We start from the raw sequence: 17,113 nt of genomic DNA on the forward strand, positions 1-17,113 counted from the left end.
TCCAGTACTGTCGGTTCCAAGGTCTAGAAGTCATTCTATGTGTTTATGTAAAGCCGCTCGTCTTCAGGGACATGACTCGTAAAATTCGTAATCTATCGATTCTTTAATGTTATACACTCCTTTCTTCTTCTTCTCCTTCTTCTACACCCATTTCTTTTTCTACCGCTCTGCTTTTCTCTTCTTTTCTATTCTGTATTCTGCTTGTCATTAAGATTAATTTGATCGATTTTTAGAGGTAAGGCGCTCACATTATTGTTGGATATTATTTAGTACTCCGTTATTACGTTATATCGAAATGATTAGTGGTACGGCGTAGTACGGCGTAAATACGTTTGTTACACCCAGGACGATAAATGCCATCTGCCCAATCACATGCCTTCTGCCTTTTATATTTTTTATTCATTTTACTCTTATTATCATTATTTTACAGTAACTCTTAATCTGTAAATTGTATCGTACTAATATATTTCACACGATTTTGACAAAAAATTTCCAGATCTTTAAGATCTGACAGCCACATCGTTAATAACTTGACGTATAAAATAAATGATTTTATCGGTTAGACAGTTTTATTTTAATTTTTATGACAATAATTAAACTATGTACTTTACTGTCTTCATTTTAAACGTGCTCGATGTTGAAGGAGTTCTCATCAAGTCCCAAGAATAACGACGATAAATCAAATACGATCAATTTTTTGGGCTGACTTTGTCGTCGTGGGTGTCTCCTCGACGACGAGAGAAATCTTTTATCGCTTCTCGCCCTCTTGATTTTTATCTCGCGCTTATCAAGGCTTATCTCAAGTCCCCATTCCAAATCGCCCCTCATTAGCCTTCTGTCATATATCCGACCGAATATCTATTATAATAATAGTAACGGATGATGATGACGGTATTAGTAACCGTAATAATTAATTTATAAATATTGTAACAATCATAATAAGTAGATATTAATAAATAATAACGGTATTGGTAGTCATAATAGCGATTAGTTAATTATAGCAATTATTCTGTTTGCGACCCTTTCTTTCGATTTAATTATCGCTTCTGTCGCCCTTTTTTCTTTTTCGTTTGTCCGTACATTTTTTTACAACAATGGACACTTGCGAAACGAAGCTATGATACCATAATAAGAACATTGCTACATAAAAAAAATCAAATAATTACTATAACGGAAGATAACACAAGAGGCGACTAATGAGAACAAAATATCGCCGACTAACCCCCCCGAGGAACATCAGTAACATCAGGATTTCCACAGCCTGTGTTAAGCCTAACGCGAACTATTAACGAGAAGCTATGCGAGTTTGACGATTTCCGTAACCCTTTAAACAATCTCGAGACATGAGAGGTCAACTGACATGAGAGATCGAGTGGAGAGTGAATCAGAGACAAAACTGACCGCTGGAAGAGAGATCGGAGTGACGCATGATCGTAGTGATGGTTGTTGAAATTTGATTGATCAGGACGCGGCAGCGGTGGATCCACTTCCGGCACGCGACCCTTCGGACAGCCTCTGGTGCTGAATCTGTCGCAGGACTCGCCGCCTTCGACGTCGACCTCGCTAAGGACACCCGAGATGGACGTGCAAGCACCACGCGGCGCCAATAAGAGACGATGACGGTGCGTCACATCGCATCACGTCGCGTCGCGACGTCTCGGTCGAATGGCGCGTTCGCGCGAGCGCGTCCAAGTGATGCATCCTCGATGGATCCTTTTGGGAAAGAGGACATCCATCTCGAGGACACCCCCACACCGCGGCGTTGCCGGTCCCCGTCGTTTCTCTTTCCGCTCCAGCACTATCGATTTTATTTATCTGTTTGTGCCGACCCGTCGCCCCCCTCCCATTTTCTTCCCATTACTTCGTATACGAGAGGAACACATATTTGACGAACATTCTTCGATATCCACCGGATATCATATCATATCCCCCGGTGACCCCCCGGACTTTTTAACGTTCGTTAACTGCCGATTCTTGTTACACGAGGGAATGAGTATTGAATTCGCGAAGAGGGCGTAATAAATATTTTATGTTACACCTGTGTTTTCGCGGGTACATATAATAGCAGTATTATTAAATATTTAGAACATCTGGGTGTGTCACGGAATATTGAGGAATATATACCTCCAATATTTCGAAACGTCTATTAAAACGTCGTATTGTATATGGAACAATGTCATCTACAAGTTAATTCGCTGTAACTCGACTACGTTCCGCGTGACGCGCGAGGAAACACGTATTTCGCGCTCGTTGATTAATAGTCGCTAATGGATGGAGACAGCGCGAATATCGGACAGATGCGCAAACGTGGGGGTGTCGATTCTCAGTCGAGTGTATCGATCCGGTTGTACACATGTAGGTACGCTATATATTATATCAGCAGCGATCGAAAAGCAAGTTTCTCACGCGATCGAGCGCATCACGAATGCACGATCATTGGAAATTTATTTCCTCGTCCAGCTACCTAGCTGCACGAAGAGGTGGAAGTGGAAGTGCACTGGGGTATATCCAGATTATACGGAGAGTGCGCATGATTTCGTAGAATCACGCATAGGATCGGCGAGAAGAGTGCACATACGTGCTTTTAATTTGAATCCAATTCGCCCAACATCACGGAGTGTGTTCGCCTATTTATCTATCGTTTATTTATTTATTCGACATCGCAACGATCATTTTGCGACGATTCATCGTGCTTAGGATTGTTTAACGATCGAACAACGAGAGAGCACTGTTTTAAAAAGTGTCGTTTCAAACTAAAGTGTAATTTGAATAAAAGTTCCAATTTGGTACATACTGATTGTTTCGATACACTATTTCGAAAATAAAATATGTATAAAGTGTAAATTTAGCAGAAGACATCAAAAGAATTTGTTCATCCAGAAAAATTCAGGTTTTAAAATTCAAATTTTAGATTGTGAAATTATCAAAATTCAGATTTTAATAAAATTACGAAATTATTATATTTCTATTCATTTTTGCGGATTATTAATTTATCGATTTTTTAAAATCGATTTAATTAAGACTTTTCGTGGTTTTTGTTCTTGTTATTTTATTTTAGTGTTACTTAAATGTGATTTATAAATTCCAATTCGAGGAAAATAGATTGAAGAAGAAATAAAATCTTGCTTTCAGCAGAAAACTTTTCAGAGATACGTTTCAAATAACATGCGTGGACAGATATTGAACTTTAACAAATATTAAATCGCCAAAGCGAGTTTATTGCTTGAGCGAACAGGAAAGCAATCGCAGTTTGTGGTTCGTTACGTGCGTATGTAAATACAATAACCTGCGGAAAACAATTTACCCTTTAATGTCGATTTAAATCGTGTATAACATGGCCACTATCGCTTTTTACGCTGATAGCAAACGAGGCTATTTTATCGGTTCTACCGTGCACGGCGCTCTTTATTATCGCAGCAAACGGGATTTGTCTCGCGTTTATTTCAATCCCCAATACGCGGTTGTTAGGTCGCTTATGCGGGTCTTTTTCTCTCGCGTTTATTTCTGCTTTCGGAGCGTGTTCGGAGCTAAAAACGAAAATAATCTTAGGACAGATAAACGCATAGCTCCGCGTTGTAAAATTTTAAAAACGTGCTTTTATCAGCGGTAAAGCGATTATAAAGTAAATATTTAACAGTAAGCTTAGAGAGACGTCGAAACGCTTTTATATCTTATTCGTTGCGAGAAACGCTCGTTTCTATCGCCACGGAAGACTCGTCAGTTGGATTTTTGTGCACCGAGTATTGTAGGTTTCCTTATTATAATTTAAATTATCGTCGTATACACTGTCGAAATACGCGATTAGAAGAAGAAGAAGAGAAAGAAAGATTGAAAATATCCCACGTATTGTTTAGAATAATAATAGGACCAATGGGGTTAATTGTTTTGCAGAGAATTGTTATCTTAGGCGCACACCGCGAAAATGTTATCTGCGAATTTTTTCCGACGAAAGCATATGTAAATATTGTAAATAAAAATATTATTTTCCGCAATTTTGATATTTTCTATATTTCGTCGCGAGTCGTGTCCCGTTATAATTGTATGCTGCTTGTGAGCTTTTTATTTCAGTGTATTAATTATGTTAAGTAATTAGTGCATTTGTAAAGAATTGATTGTCCTGCTTGCTCGTGCAGCCGGTATTTCCATGTTCGACGCTGACGATCGATTATTTCCTTTAAGATAGAGACGTAATTGGCCGGATTTTACTTGTAAAAATAGAATTATTTATCGCTGAATTAATTACAGAGATTCATTGACTCTCCATAATCATTGCTTCTTCTCATAATTTTTTTATATTCAATATTGAGTTTTAATTAAAAATTCTAAAAAAAAAATTTATGAGTATTAGAAAAGAAATCGAAACTAAACAAATATTCAGATTTTGAACTTCTAATGGTCAATTCCAGGATTAATTCTACAATATAGGCTGTCTCTAATTATTTAAAATATAATTGATGACGTCTGTTGAAGAAAGATATAGCTTCTAATTTTTCGTCAAAAAATTCGATTTTTATTAGAAAACGGCATATCGAAACGGTTTAGAATTTCATGTTTTCAGATATTTTTTTGTAAATCGCGATTTATATATTTAATTTTCGACGTCAGCGTGGAAAATGTGACTTCTTATTATGGCTAACACATTTCTAACCGATAATTACGAAAAACCATCAAGCACCGCATAGTCCGCAACGTAGACGCGAGAGGTTGAACCTGCGGATGAAGAGCCTCAGCCTGGACTCGCCGGAAGGCAGCGCGCACGTGCGGCATCGCCCGCGGGATTACTATGCTGCGGGTCCACAGAGAGAAACCACACCGCCCCGACATTCTGACAGCGGCAGTATCAACAGGCTGTGTGAGTAACCGCAGGCACAACAATCTAATGTATATAACATTAGGTTGATGCATTTGAAATGGCCAATTTTGCAGGGGAGCGCTTCTCATCGTAAAACTGTTTAAAAGCTCATTTAGCTAAACTTTTGTCTCAAGAATTTAGTTATAAAAGTCTCGAGTTACTAAAATTAATGTATTTTTTCTTCGTACTATGTTATCGCGTGTGAGCGCTTTTCTAAATTTGTATTTTAATTCTCGGATTTAAATTTTCAAGTTACAAGAGACGATATTAATAAAATGCAAAATACTAAAAAATTTACATTTTATTTTGTAATTTGCAAGTCGATACGTTGTAATAGTGCAGTTCGTAATATGAATCCGATACATGTATTGCAGAAAGAGAGGTATTAAAAATGAAATACTAAATTTTAGTACGTTGCATTCAAGACGCGTATGAGTGAATTTTTAATACGTGACCTTTTCGCTTAAAAAAAAACCCCATTTTGTCGAGATAAAATTAGTTGCTCGCTTCAAAAGACAATGATATGCAGAACAATAGAGAACGTATCTAATAATAAGACACGACATCACTTTGTCCGGGAATATGAAATGACCATTTCGCATCAACCTAATTAGCTTTTGAACAGTGTACAAGCCGCGGATTCGCGGATGCGCGAATATTATTTTCAGCGCCCTGCAGCCCGGGTCAGAGCCACGGTATACACAAACACGTGCGAAGCACCATCCGGATGTCCAGCATGGAGCTGCCGGACGACAACGAGAAGTCGTACTCGTCGGCGAGCACGTCGCCGTGCCCGTCGCCGCACACCAACAATCAGAATCATCTGAATCCACCCGGCAAGCGCGTCCTGCCGCCGAACAATCTCTACGTCGTTCTGTACAACTTCGAGGCGCGACATCCAGACGAGCTGGATCTTAAGTAAGCGAACTTGTCTCGCGTAGCATGAAAAAAACCAGCGTTCCTCCCTTTCATAAATCTTTACAATAATTTAATAATTAATCACGAACACTTGCGCTCAAAAAGATGCATAGGAAATCTTAAGTAAGAAATATTTTTATTTTTACCTTGATTTTTTCCAATCTTGCTTTTTATGTATATTTATGTATAATTATAACTATATTATTCATATCAACTATATTATTCAAATCACTTGATTAGTTTATTTTGAGAGTAATTTTTGCATGCGATTATTCAAATTATTTGGAGCATTTAGTTTATTTTGGGACTAATTTGCATAATTTTAATTTTAAAAATTCAATTTAAAAGTAATTATAATTTTATAATTTTCTTCGTTATAATTTTTCAGTATAAGTACCGTAAACGTTCTTTCGCACACAAATGTTCGTAATTACGTCCACCAAAGTTTTTAATGATAGAAATTGTTGCAAATGACGATTTTGATTGCATAAATAACAAGTGAATTGACTTGCCAGTCGATGCACTGCCAGCTACTTTTCTGCTCCTCTGTTGCTCCTTGCTCCTTGTTTCTTGTTCCTTGTTCCTTGCTCTTAGTTATTGTTTTATCCCAAACAGTTACACAAAAATTGTATAATAGCACGCACTGATTTATCATTAACTCGCATTATTTCAAACGACATTGTTGATTTACTCGCGCACTTTCACTACTCATTTACTCGCATGCATTTCGATGCACTCGCGAGATTAATAAGAAATAAGTTATAATACGATTACGCGATATTACTAAATCACGCGGATTGATTAAATCACTACGATCATTACTTTTGTCCGTTATTTTCTACGGCACTCCCGGAAGCCGCATTTAAATGAAGCGATAATCATCGATTTGTTCGGCACTTTCATTTTTTCTCTCCGAATCAAATCAGGCTTCGAAAAATCGCCAAAATCCGCTATTGACTATAAACTATATCTATAAATAACAAGACGGTGATATTTTCTTTGACGATATCTGTTCTCTGACGATACTATATGCTTGTTTTTACGCGATGTTTTTCCCAGATTTTAATTAATCGTAATTTGATACAACGGGAAAATCCAACAAATCCTATATCCGTAGCGACCACAGCAATCTCACTTGCCAATTATTACTATATATTTCTGTCTAAAAACATCGCAAAATATATCAGAAAAATCTGCCAATTAATTCATACAGATAATTTCATAAACATAGCAATTACGATGAACTACTAATTATGTAAGTAATTAATTACAGTTTCCAATCCACGCGAACAATTAATGAATGATAATCGTGGCTAAAATCAAATTTGATCGCGATTACTGTAAATCACTACATGCATAAATATCTCATGTTTATCAAATATTACATTTATTTAAATACTACACATATATAAATACTACATATCTTAATTAACTCATGCACGCATAATTCATTTCAGAAAAATGAAACAGTCGCATTAACTATAAAACTTTTATAGAACATTTGCAGACAGTAATTGCGGCTAAAATAAAAAATTATCGCGATCACTATCAATTACTACATATATACCATCTTACCGAATTGTGATAAACCATTAATATATATATAATTAACTACAATTTCTAAAATATGTGAACAAGTAATGAGTGATGATCGCGGCTATAATCAAAATTGATCGCGATCGATCACCATAAATTACTACATGCATAAATACAGTATATTTATCAAATACTACATTCATCTAAATATTATATATAAATACTACATATATCTTCTCATGCATGCGCATAATTTTTTTTTTTTATGCAACAGTTACAATATTAGGTATATAAAGCTTCTGTAAAACATTTGTAGATAGTGATCGCGGCTAAAGTAAAGAATTATCGTGACCACTATCGGTTTTACTACATATATAAATATCTTGCCCAATTACGATGAACTACTAATTATATAAGCCATTAACTACAGCTTCTAATCTATAATTATCGCGGCTATCAAAATTGATTGCAATCACCGTAAATTACTACAACCTGCATGCATAATATATTTATCAAATGCACATAATTTTAAAAATTTAACGGTCGTAACATTAATTAAAAAACCTCTAGAATACCATAGAATTACATATGGCCAAAGTAAAAAATTATTGCGTTTACTATCAATGGCTACATTTCCCAAATAACTCGTGTACGTAATTTGAAAATTTTAATATATAATTACAATATTAATTACAAAATCTTCATAGAGTATCTATAGATAGCGGCCGAAGTAAAAAATTATCGCTGTCAATTACCTGAAAATTACGATAGGATAAAGTTATTGGCAACTACACCACAAATACAAATATCGGAAATAACTGCAAATTTAAATACCGCGAGCTGCGGCAAATATAAAAACTGTTTAATTACTACAAACTTAAATATTAGATATTCCAATTAACTTAACGCATCTGCCTGCACAAATTTATCACGAGTTTATGTACGCGTAATCTTGAGCCCCTTGCACAATAGGCGATAGCGATAGCGATAGCGACAGCGACAAAGTTGCCGACAAAGGTATAGCTTTGTCGGCAACCTTGTCGCTATCGCTATCGCCTATTGTGCAAGGGGCTTTACGGTCGTAATCGAAATTTAATCGAAAAATAATAATCTGCATTATCGACGTGATATATAATACTATCCAATAATACGATGGTTGCACGGATCTCACTCAACGGACTGCTATGCCATCGACGCAACATAGTATACATATTTACATATACATATACTAATACGAATGCAATACCTTCTATGGTCGCACGGAGTTCACTTGACGAAACTGTCGCTATCGATGCGACAAACTGTATTCAACGGCGGATTTCTCGTCAGGCGCGGTAAATCTCGCGCCTACGTACTCGCTATTACAAGAATCTAACGAATCAACTTACATTTATGAGACTGAAAGTGCCGAAATACGTTATACTGCCACGAAAAGTTCAAACGGCGACTTCAAACGAACCTTGACGGATCGATCGCTACCGCATTCGAACTGCGATAACTTCTCTCGGTCGATCCTGCTCCTCTCCTCCGCTTTCCTCTTCGCGTCGTCGATGCTCCAGATACTACACTCGCGATACTCGGACAAGCGCAACGGGTGAAATCGACGAGCGGAGGACAAAGACGGGAACAGACGGACGCCGGGGACACGATCGTGGACGCGGCGGACGTTTGACCACTGTATGCGCACTCACACTCCGAAACGATCTCGCTCAATCCGACGACTCCAATTATTGGAGTCCAATATCGTCGCCGCTCGCGAAACCCGTCCGCGCGCGAGTAAACCGCGAAAAAACGCAAAGGCGCGGGCGCGGCGACTCGAATCGGGAGAAAGCGGGCGATAGTGGCGAGTGGCGCCAGCAAAACATTTTACCCCCCCTCCCCCCCCCACTAGCGCCACCGCGCCGAACCGGCGAGCGAGCGCGTCGTGCCCGCGAGCGAGCCGGAGATTTCCAGGAAAACGGGATTCTTCGTAGCGTGTTCGTTTGCCGACGGCAACAATAAGAACCTTTTGGCACATAGAAAAACTTGAGCAGTAAAACGTTAGCAGTAAGAAAATCAGCAGTTTGAATTATTTTGCTGCCGTTTACGTTATGCCTTAAATTTCTTGACTGTGATTGGCTGATTTTCTTACTGCTTAAGTTTTACCGCTTAGGCAGTAATGGGCACTGGGCAATAAGCAAATCAGCCAATCACAGTCTCAAAAACTTAAGGCATTAACGTAAGCGGCAGCAAATCCAAACTGTTGATTTTCTTACTGCTAACGTTTTACTGCTTAAGTTTTTCTATGTGCCAAGGCCCTAAAGGGCCTAAAGGCCATCGCACACAAAATGCATAGCTGCATAAGCGTAGCATAAGACCGCTAAACCAATGAGCATCCACAGTATAAAATCGCCATACTAATTTACAAAAGATGCTCATTGGTCCAGCGGTCTTAAGCCGGTTCTACAATACGTTGCAAACGATAGCAACTGCTAGTTGAAAAGTGTTATTTCCACGTCGCGCTTGTCAATTGCGGTTGTCAAAAGAGAGTTGGTAAACTTTTAACTTTTTTGGCGACAATAACTGGCAATCGGCAATGATCAGAATTAATTAACATTTTTCAACTAGCAGTTGCCATCGTTTGCATGACGTATTGTAGAACCGGCTTTATGCTATGCTTATGCAGCCTATGCAATTTTAGGTGCATTCCGATATTCACTGTCAGTACTGGAAGTATATATTTTTCTATAGTTTACGTCACGATATAGATTTTCAGTACTGACCAGTACTGACACTACTGACAGTAGTTGCTGACAGTAAATATCGGAATGCAGCCTTTGTGTGCGATTGTTTACTTTTCGACGGTTATCCGTTATCATAGCGAGCGTCGCGATTGTGTCCCGAATATCGTATATATTGTATTATATAAGTACGCTGCGGCGAGGCGAGTCAGTTCGAAACGGGAACGTGACGCGTACGCGGCTAACTTCATAGCGACGCTGTACCTATACCTTGAAACTTGAAACGTGAAGAGCGATGAAGCAATAATCAACATCGTGAAGATGCATTGAATAAAACCGCTAAACGTTTTTCGGTTTTCTAGTTGCAATCTTTTCCTTATAACAAGGTTAGTTCAAATCATTTCCTTGACCTGATATTATTATAAAAATAACATTCTTATTCAGGGTCTGTATTTCCAATTTCTACAGTACAAGCTTGACAATTTTAATTAGAATGAAAATGGCAATGCGACAAGTCGAGCAGTCTCACGGACCGGAGTGTGGCGAATTAGGAACTCGAAAATGAGTGCGGCTAGCTATGTTTATAACGTGTGCAAGTTAACGTTCGTTACCGTTTTATTTATCCGATTTACATGGAATGTTGATTTATATACATATGCGTGCCTCGTGATTACAGGGCCGGTTACAAGATCACGGTGATCGACAAATCGGAGAAGGACTGGTGGAAAGGCAAGTGTCTCGGTGGCCGTGCCGGTTATTTCCCAAGTGCATATGTTATGCGGGTCGAATCCGGTCAGAGGACTCTTCAGGTCACGCGCAACCTGCAGCTGGCTGATCAAACCCTCCTACGAGATCAGGTATTTGTATGTGTTTTGCATGTGGATGTTAGAAACTCCTCGAAACGATCCGCGAAGTACAGTCGACGGTTCCTTATTCGCTGATTTATTCATTCGCGGATGCATGCAATATTCATACTACGTGACCACGCGATTCTTTATTCGCGATTGTACTTTGATCATTGCCGCTTTAACCCTTAAGTGGCGCAACTTTTGCATATATTCAAAGCGACTTTTCGATTCGTGTACTCTCCCTTATGAAGTTCGAAACTGAAAACGCGCGGCTTTGCATATTTGTAAAGGGCCTTATTCTCTGCGTGTACTTTTGCTTGGTCAAAAAAGGTAAAAAGGATAAAAAGGGCTTAGGGATAAAAAGGGTTCAAAGAGTCAAAAGAGTTCAAATTAGTAAAGAAGGAATTTTTTAAATGTTCTTTTAGGATTCCTCAAGCAGTCATTATTTATTTAAAAAATACTCAGAATGCTACAAAAAATTGCGCATTTAAAGATCAAGAATGCGAGATGTCATGGACAGTATATAGAACAGCGCTATCTCGCTTTTTCACGGAGTGTGTTTTGTTTCAAAGGCAATTAAAGGCTTGCAGAAGCACTTGTTTAATGAGTCAAAGAGACGTGATTCAATCTTTGCATTCAGCATGTACTACGCTTCCACACATTGAGTTCGTGTCGTATTTTGTAAAGAATTATAAAAAAATAAAGATGAACAAATTAAGAGGAAAAAAAATAATGCCACACATAAAAGACACTGAGCACAGGAATTAATATAAGCTTTTCCACTATTTTTGTGGATTTTTTGTAGACAACGATCCATCTAAAGGAAAGAAATTTTAGTTTTAAAAGGAAAATAGAGGAGACATAATGGTTGATTACAATATTACATAAATTATTTTAAAAAGCTGCAGCATGCAAAGCAGATCAAAATAACTAAACTTTTTAAACCAGTTAACAACTGACATTAATTAAAATTATATATTAAATACGTTCATTATACATATAATATTTAATATTTTATTATTTTAAATAAAATTAATAGTGTTCTTTTGAATTTTTTCTTCAATATAATTTTTTTTACGTGTATCCCATATACTACCATACATTTAACCATTCCGTGGATTTCATATTCGCGATAGTTCTCGTCGGGTAACTCTCGCGAATAAGGAGCGTCGACTGTATTCAGATAAAAAGATAACTTGATTGCCAATTTCAATGGTTCAGTTTGTATTGTCTTTTACTCGCATTAATATTTGTTAAAATTTTGTTGTATTTAAAAAAGCAAGAAGGATAATTTTAGTCAAGATATTAAGTTGGATAATTTTAGAAGAATAATTTTAATTAAGAAATTAGTTGGACATGTTACATATTTATTTGCATTACGTTGTTTATTATTTACATTGATTATTTTTAATCAATGAGCCGTAAGATTTTTTAAGATTTATTAATCTTTAAATATCTCAATAATTAAGCCTAAAAATTAAATTATACAAAAATCTACATAAAATTTCTATTTCAATCTCTTAAATCACTAAAGACGTATCAATAATAGTAATAGTAAAAAGCGTATCATTTTAAACAAAAAAATCTGTTTAGTCTATATTTATAAGAAACTTTTGTTTTTTTAATTCTTAACGTTAGGTATCCACAATCTCTATAAAAATTGTATCAGATTTATTCCGTAAATTTTCTTTTTATTTTAAAAATTCCGGTATATGTAATTTCAATGCTGGGAATCTTCTTTTATATCTATTAAATATCTCGTTGTTTCCAAATCCTTAACGTAATCCCGCGACTCAATCCTTTCGTTCCGTTACACAATGTACGTAGATCGTGATCCAAGTGGGCGAAGAGGTGGACGGGGTGGCGATGGTGAGATGCGCCGCGGATGTGCGTTCCGCTGATCACACGGGCAAGGAGGGAGACGTTATCTACAAGGAGATCCTCTGTCCCCTCAAGTACCTGCAGGAGGTGTGACAGCAGCCTTATCGTCACCAGATCGTGCGCGGCGGTAGCGCGATCGCTAGCAACGAGCGTCGCCGTTGCGCCGATATGCGCGATCGTTTCTCGGCGCGTCGTCACGTCGCCGAGAAATATTACGATTGTCTGCAGTGCGCCGAGCAGTGTCGTCACGTGGACAACAACAACCCCGGCGGGAACAACAACAATAACTACAGCAACAACAATAACGGCAAGAACGACGTGGGGGCCGTGCCCGTCGGTCATCGGATCCGCGGCAATTATCGTCTGCCCGCTTCGGGCGCGGAACTGTATCTCGACGAGGAGGCGCCGACGTCTCCCGACGAACTCCGGCGATTTCGAAGCGCGAGAAACAGCCTGAGCAAATCCCTGGCGAGGCATCAGTCCGCGCACCTGACACCGGCCAAGAAGAGATCCTCGTTGGCACGACCGGTTCGCGTCCACGACTCCTTCGTGCAGCCCAGGCGGCCGATGGCCGAGGAGGACGATTATCATCAGGATCCGCAGCGCGATCGGCAGACGAGCTCGTGCAAGAATCCGTGGTGGTGGGAACGTCGGGATCATCAAGAGCCTAACACGTCGAGCTACACCTATCATCGGGACGCCGAGGACGGTAGCGCCGGTTGGCCTATTCGCCTGCGGCTCGAGCAGATGCTGGAGCTGACGCTGCCGCAGACCAAGCGCAAGAAGAAGAAAAAGAAGAAGAAAAAGACGGCGGCGACGGCGACGGCGACGATGATGCTGATGAAGCAGCAGCAGCGCGCCAGGCACAGCTTCAAGGATACCGAGAGGCTCCTCAAGGTACTCAGCATTAACAATGTGGACCAAGATAATAGGTACAACGTCAAACGATGTTCCGTCATGTAGAGATTAGGGTAAGGGAGAAAAGAGAAGGGGGAGAGAGAAAAAAAAGAGGAAAGAAACAAAAAAAGCGTAGGAGACACCGTAGGACTCTCTGATATACGCTCGTATCTGGAATCCCGCTTTCGGGCGTTATTCGCGGCCGAATGGAGCGGAGCCGCGAAGATCGAAGCTTCGAGTCTGCTTTCGTTTACTCAATAATTTTCGGTAAGTTTTATTTTTTTTATTTAAATTCTCTGCTTCAGAGTTAGAACGCGGGGAGAGAAACGAGAAGTCGCAGCGCGACGGAAAATCTCCCGCGTGCATTTATCTTCGTTTCTTTAATCACTTACGTACGAAAATTGTCTGAAAGTTTTATTTGTACTCGTGTTGTTTCGATTATTTTTATATCTTGGGCAATAAGTCACTTTTGTAATAACACTTGTACTAGATATCGCTAATCGAAAGGGATCTAGAAATATGGATTCATTTTTGTTTCCTTATTTTTGTAATAATTTTGCAATTTGTTTCAATGGTGCCGTTTTCAGTGCCATTAGGGACGAGTAGTTAATAACGAGAAAAATGTCACCGTTACGCGACGGTCGTTTCCGAAGCGTCATTTTTCGATAACCATCGCGGCCTCGATAACGCGCAAAGCACTTAGATACAGAACCGTTTCCATTTTGTTCCTCGCCAGCCCTTTTCTCAGTTTAAGAGATAGAGATTACCTCCTCCTAGCCGCGTATCCGATCCGCTACTCCGGCACCTCGAAATTCAATAGCTCTTGATTGCTTTGATCGGACATTTTTACTTTTATAGGACGAAGTGGTCAGTGTCGCGACCCTCCCAAAAATGAAAAAGCTTAGCAACGAACCTTTATCCATTATTATCGTGTTGTAGTGTGAGGAATGTAGCGTCGTCGCTTGGTTCAAAAGTCGAAATCCACTTATTTATCTCCGTGGCAAGTATATATACGATCGCGCGGAGTTAATTAATCACTCGTACCTGCATCCACGCTAAAGCGAACCAAAAAATTAGCGAGGAAGCGCGAGGAAGGAAGAGAGAAAGTAACAAAAAAACCAATTTCATTCCACTAAACTGCCTGGGATCATCGCGGACGCTAAATCGCGAGCTCCTCTTGCGCGACAGCACCACTCCGAATTATTTTTTATATCGAGGAACATATACCGACAGTATATCATGTCGGGCGCGAAAATTATTCACGGCGGCTCTTGCGAATCCGCTTGTTCGCGATTGATGGAGCGAGCGGATGAAAGAAGTATGTCACGCGTACGATGTAGAAAATAGTAGTTTCGAGAAAATAAAATTCCAATAGAAAAATTTATGCTCAGTTTTAAATTTGAAATATTTTAACTTATTGTGTTTTCTCTTTGAAGCTGGCGTTTACTAATTATTATTAATTTCATAACTTGAAATGTATAATGAGCCGTTCGCTTTACCTTTAACTTCAGATGATATCATTATTAAATTAATTACGAATTAATGATATACTTATAAATAACGGTTTACATTTGTGGGAATGAATAAGATTTCGTGATATACCTCCTACGTTCGCTTAGCTCTTCGTGTTGTCTCGTTAACAGCGATCGTCCAGAAAAAGAGAGCAGCAAGTATCTATATACAAACAACGGATGTACAATGTCGTAATCCAAGTGCCATAATTGCGTCGCGGCAGCATTAAAGCCTATTATAAAACCTAAGCATTTGAATGAACGTTCCAGTATTAAGTAACATAACAAACAAGGTGTGTGATTTGACGTAATTCGTGTGACGCGATGATTCGAGATACGCACTCCCCCTCGTCGTGTCGTAGGCAACCCACATTGCATATAAATAAATAGATAAAGAGCGAACCCTTCCCCTGTCCGCGAACGGGAACGTCACGAGGGAGAAGAGTCGGTTCGCGTGAGATGACTGCGCGCTAAAGTCGTATGATTAATAGCGATAAAAGTGAGTACGGTGCAAATCTTGATCGGATCTTATAAATTTTGCAATCGCCAAGGCAGCCAACTGTGTTTTTTCAACACTCATATTTTAATTCATTTCTGTCGTTAATTTGCATTCGTAAGCGTATACGCAAAGAAACAACGTCGAATCCTGCGCCAAGTTTAATCCTTAAATGCCATACCTCTCAAGAATCTCGTAAATGACATGAGGGGTCTAAAAGACCCCAGCATGAAAAATGTCTCCTTACTCATTGATTTTTTTATCTTTAGTTATGAAAAATTTTTTCAATATTGTTCAAGGTCTAGAAAAGAGAATAAAATGCTTATATTATTAAAATTTCAATTTCAACATAGTATAAAAAATTAAGTAAACTGATTGTAAGTGTACACACTGGTAGGTCAATCACTCAACTATCATCAAAGGGAGCATGAACTCCATTTTTGGCGGGAATATTTGAAAATATATCATTGTAAAGGGTCTGGGGTCCGCTGGACCCCGGGTGGCATTTAAGGGTTAAAACGCGCGCGTCTAAAGTGCATTAACGGGGGACTCCGTCGTGGGTTTTAACACGCGTGGACTTGCGAATCGAAGGCGAGATAATCGTAGACCTATAGAGATATAGAGAGCGGGATTAGGCGAGTATCGTTTCGTTGTATGTTATATATTGTAATGTATTGTCACGAGTGCCCTTCCTTCGTTAACGTAACTGTAACGTCTATCGAATTATCAACGTATAGCGTAGAGACGTAAAGCTGTTTACAAGGCTACCACTCCCAGTATTTTGTAAAGATATATACGTATTACAAGTTTTACGATTACGGGATTACGATCCATCATCGCACGGCGTTCAAGCACGAACGATCGAGACGCGCGATCGCGTACGGATCGCGCGAGCCGAACAAATCGCTCGATAATCTGATCAGATTTACCAGCGACTCACTGTGTGCGTGTATTTTTTTTCCCTCGTTTTGGATTCACTGTGCCGAGATAGGAGAGAGGAGGTTTGGACTCGAACCGTCGTGAGAATGGCTGCGGATTATTAACTGTGTCCGGTTTGACGTAATCCTCGATGTTGGATATGTTAACGAGTCTATAGTTGCAGGAGAACCTTTGTTATACACCCGTGCAAATGTATCGTTTGGCCGAAAAAATAGACTGCACGAAAAAAATATATTATCTATATAAAAAAATATATATATCATACATGAATGTTTTTTTTTCTCTCGCCGTGCGGCTTCCAGTTTCTCTCATTTTTCTATCCTTTGTCCTTTTCCAGGATCAGCGTCTTCGTCACTTCTTATCTCTCGGAGAACATATAAGTTAAATCAAACCAACAGCAACTTATCTTGCACAAATCAGGTGATAATGTAAAAAGTTTTTTTTATTTTACAGGAAATATTTTTTTTAACGCGCAGGTAACAACTGAATTCTTATGAAATATAATTTTTGATGCT

The 17,113-nt window shown here is 38.9% G+C and overlaps 2 protein-coding genes across 4 annotated transcripts in view; both read left to right on the forward strand.

Annotated features, from left to right (window-relative positions):
• Stacl (SH3 and cysteine-rich domain-containing protein) overlaps positions 1–12,848 on the forward strand; it is a 59,372-nt gene extending 46,524 nt beyond the window's left edge. For all 3 annotated transcript variants that reach the window (XM_071784185.1, XM_071784187.1, XM_071784186.1), the window contains 4 exons: positions 4,673–4,852; positions 5,521–5,770; positions 10,703–10,883; positions 12,702–12,848. In XM_071784185.1, the coding sequence (XP_071640286.1) occupies positions 4,673–4,852; positions 5,521–5,770; positions 10,703–10,883; positions 12,702–12,848 (758 nt within the window). The remainder of the gene's footprint in view (positions 1–4,672; positions 4,853–5,520; positions 5,771–10,702; positions 10,884–12,701) is intronic.
• A 75-nt stretch (positions 12,849–12,923) lies between these two features.
• LOC139816592 (uncharacterized) lies at positions 12,924–16,868 on the forward strand. Its single transcript, XM_071784193.1, has one exon. The coding sequence runs from the start codon at positions 12,924–12,926 to the stop codon at positions 13,716–13,718; it is 795 nt and encodes a 264-aa protein (XP_071640294.1). The 3' UTR covers positions 13,719–16,868.
• The last annotated feature ends 245 nt before the right edge of the window (positions 16,869–17,113 follow it).

This window comes from Temnothorax longispinosus, chromosome 7, assembly GCF_030848805.1.
Source record: "Temnothorax longispinosus isolate EJ_2023e chromosome 7, Tlon_JGU_v1, whole genome shotgun sequence".
NCBI lineage: Eukaryota > Metazoa > Arthropoda > Insecta > Hymenoptera > Formicidae > Temnothorax > Temnothorax longispinosus.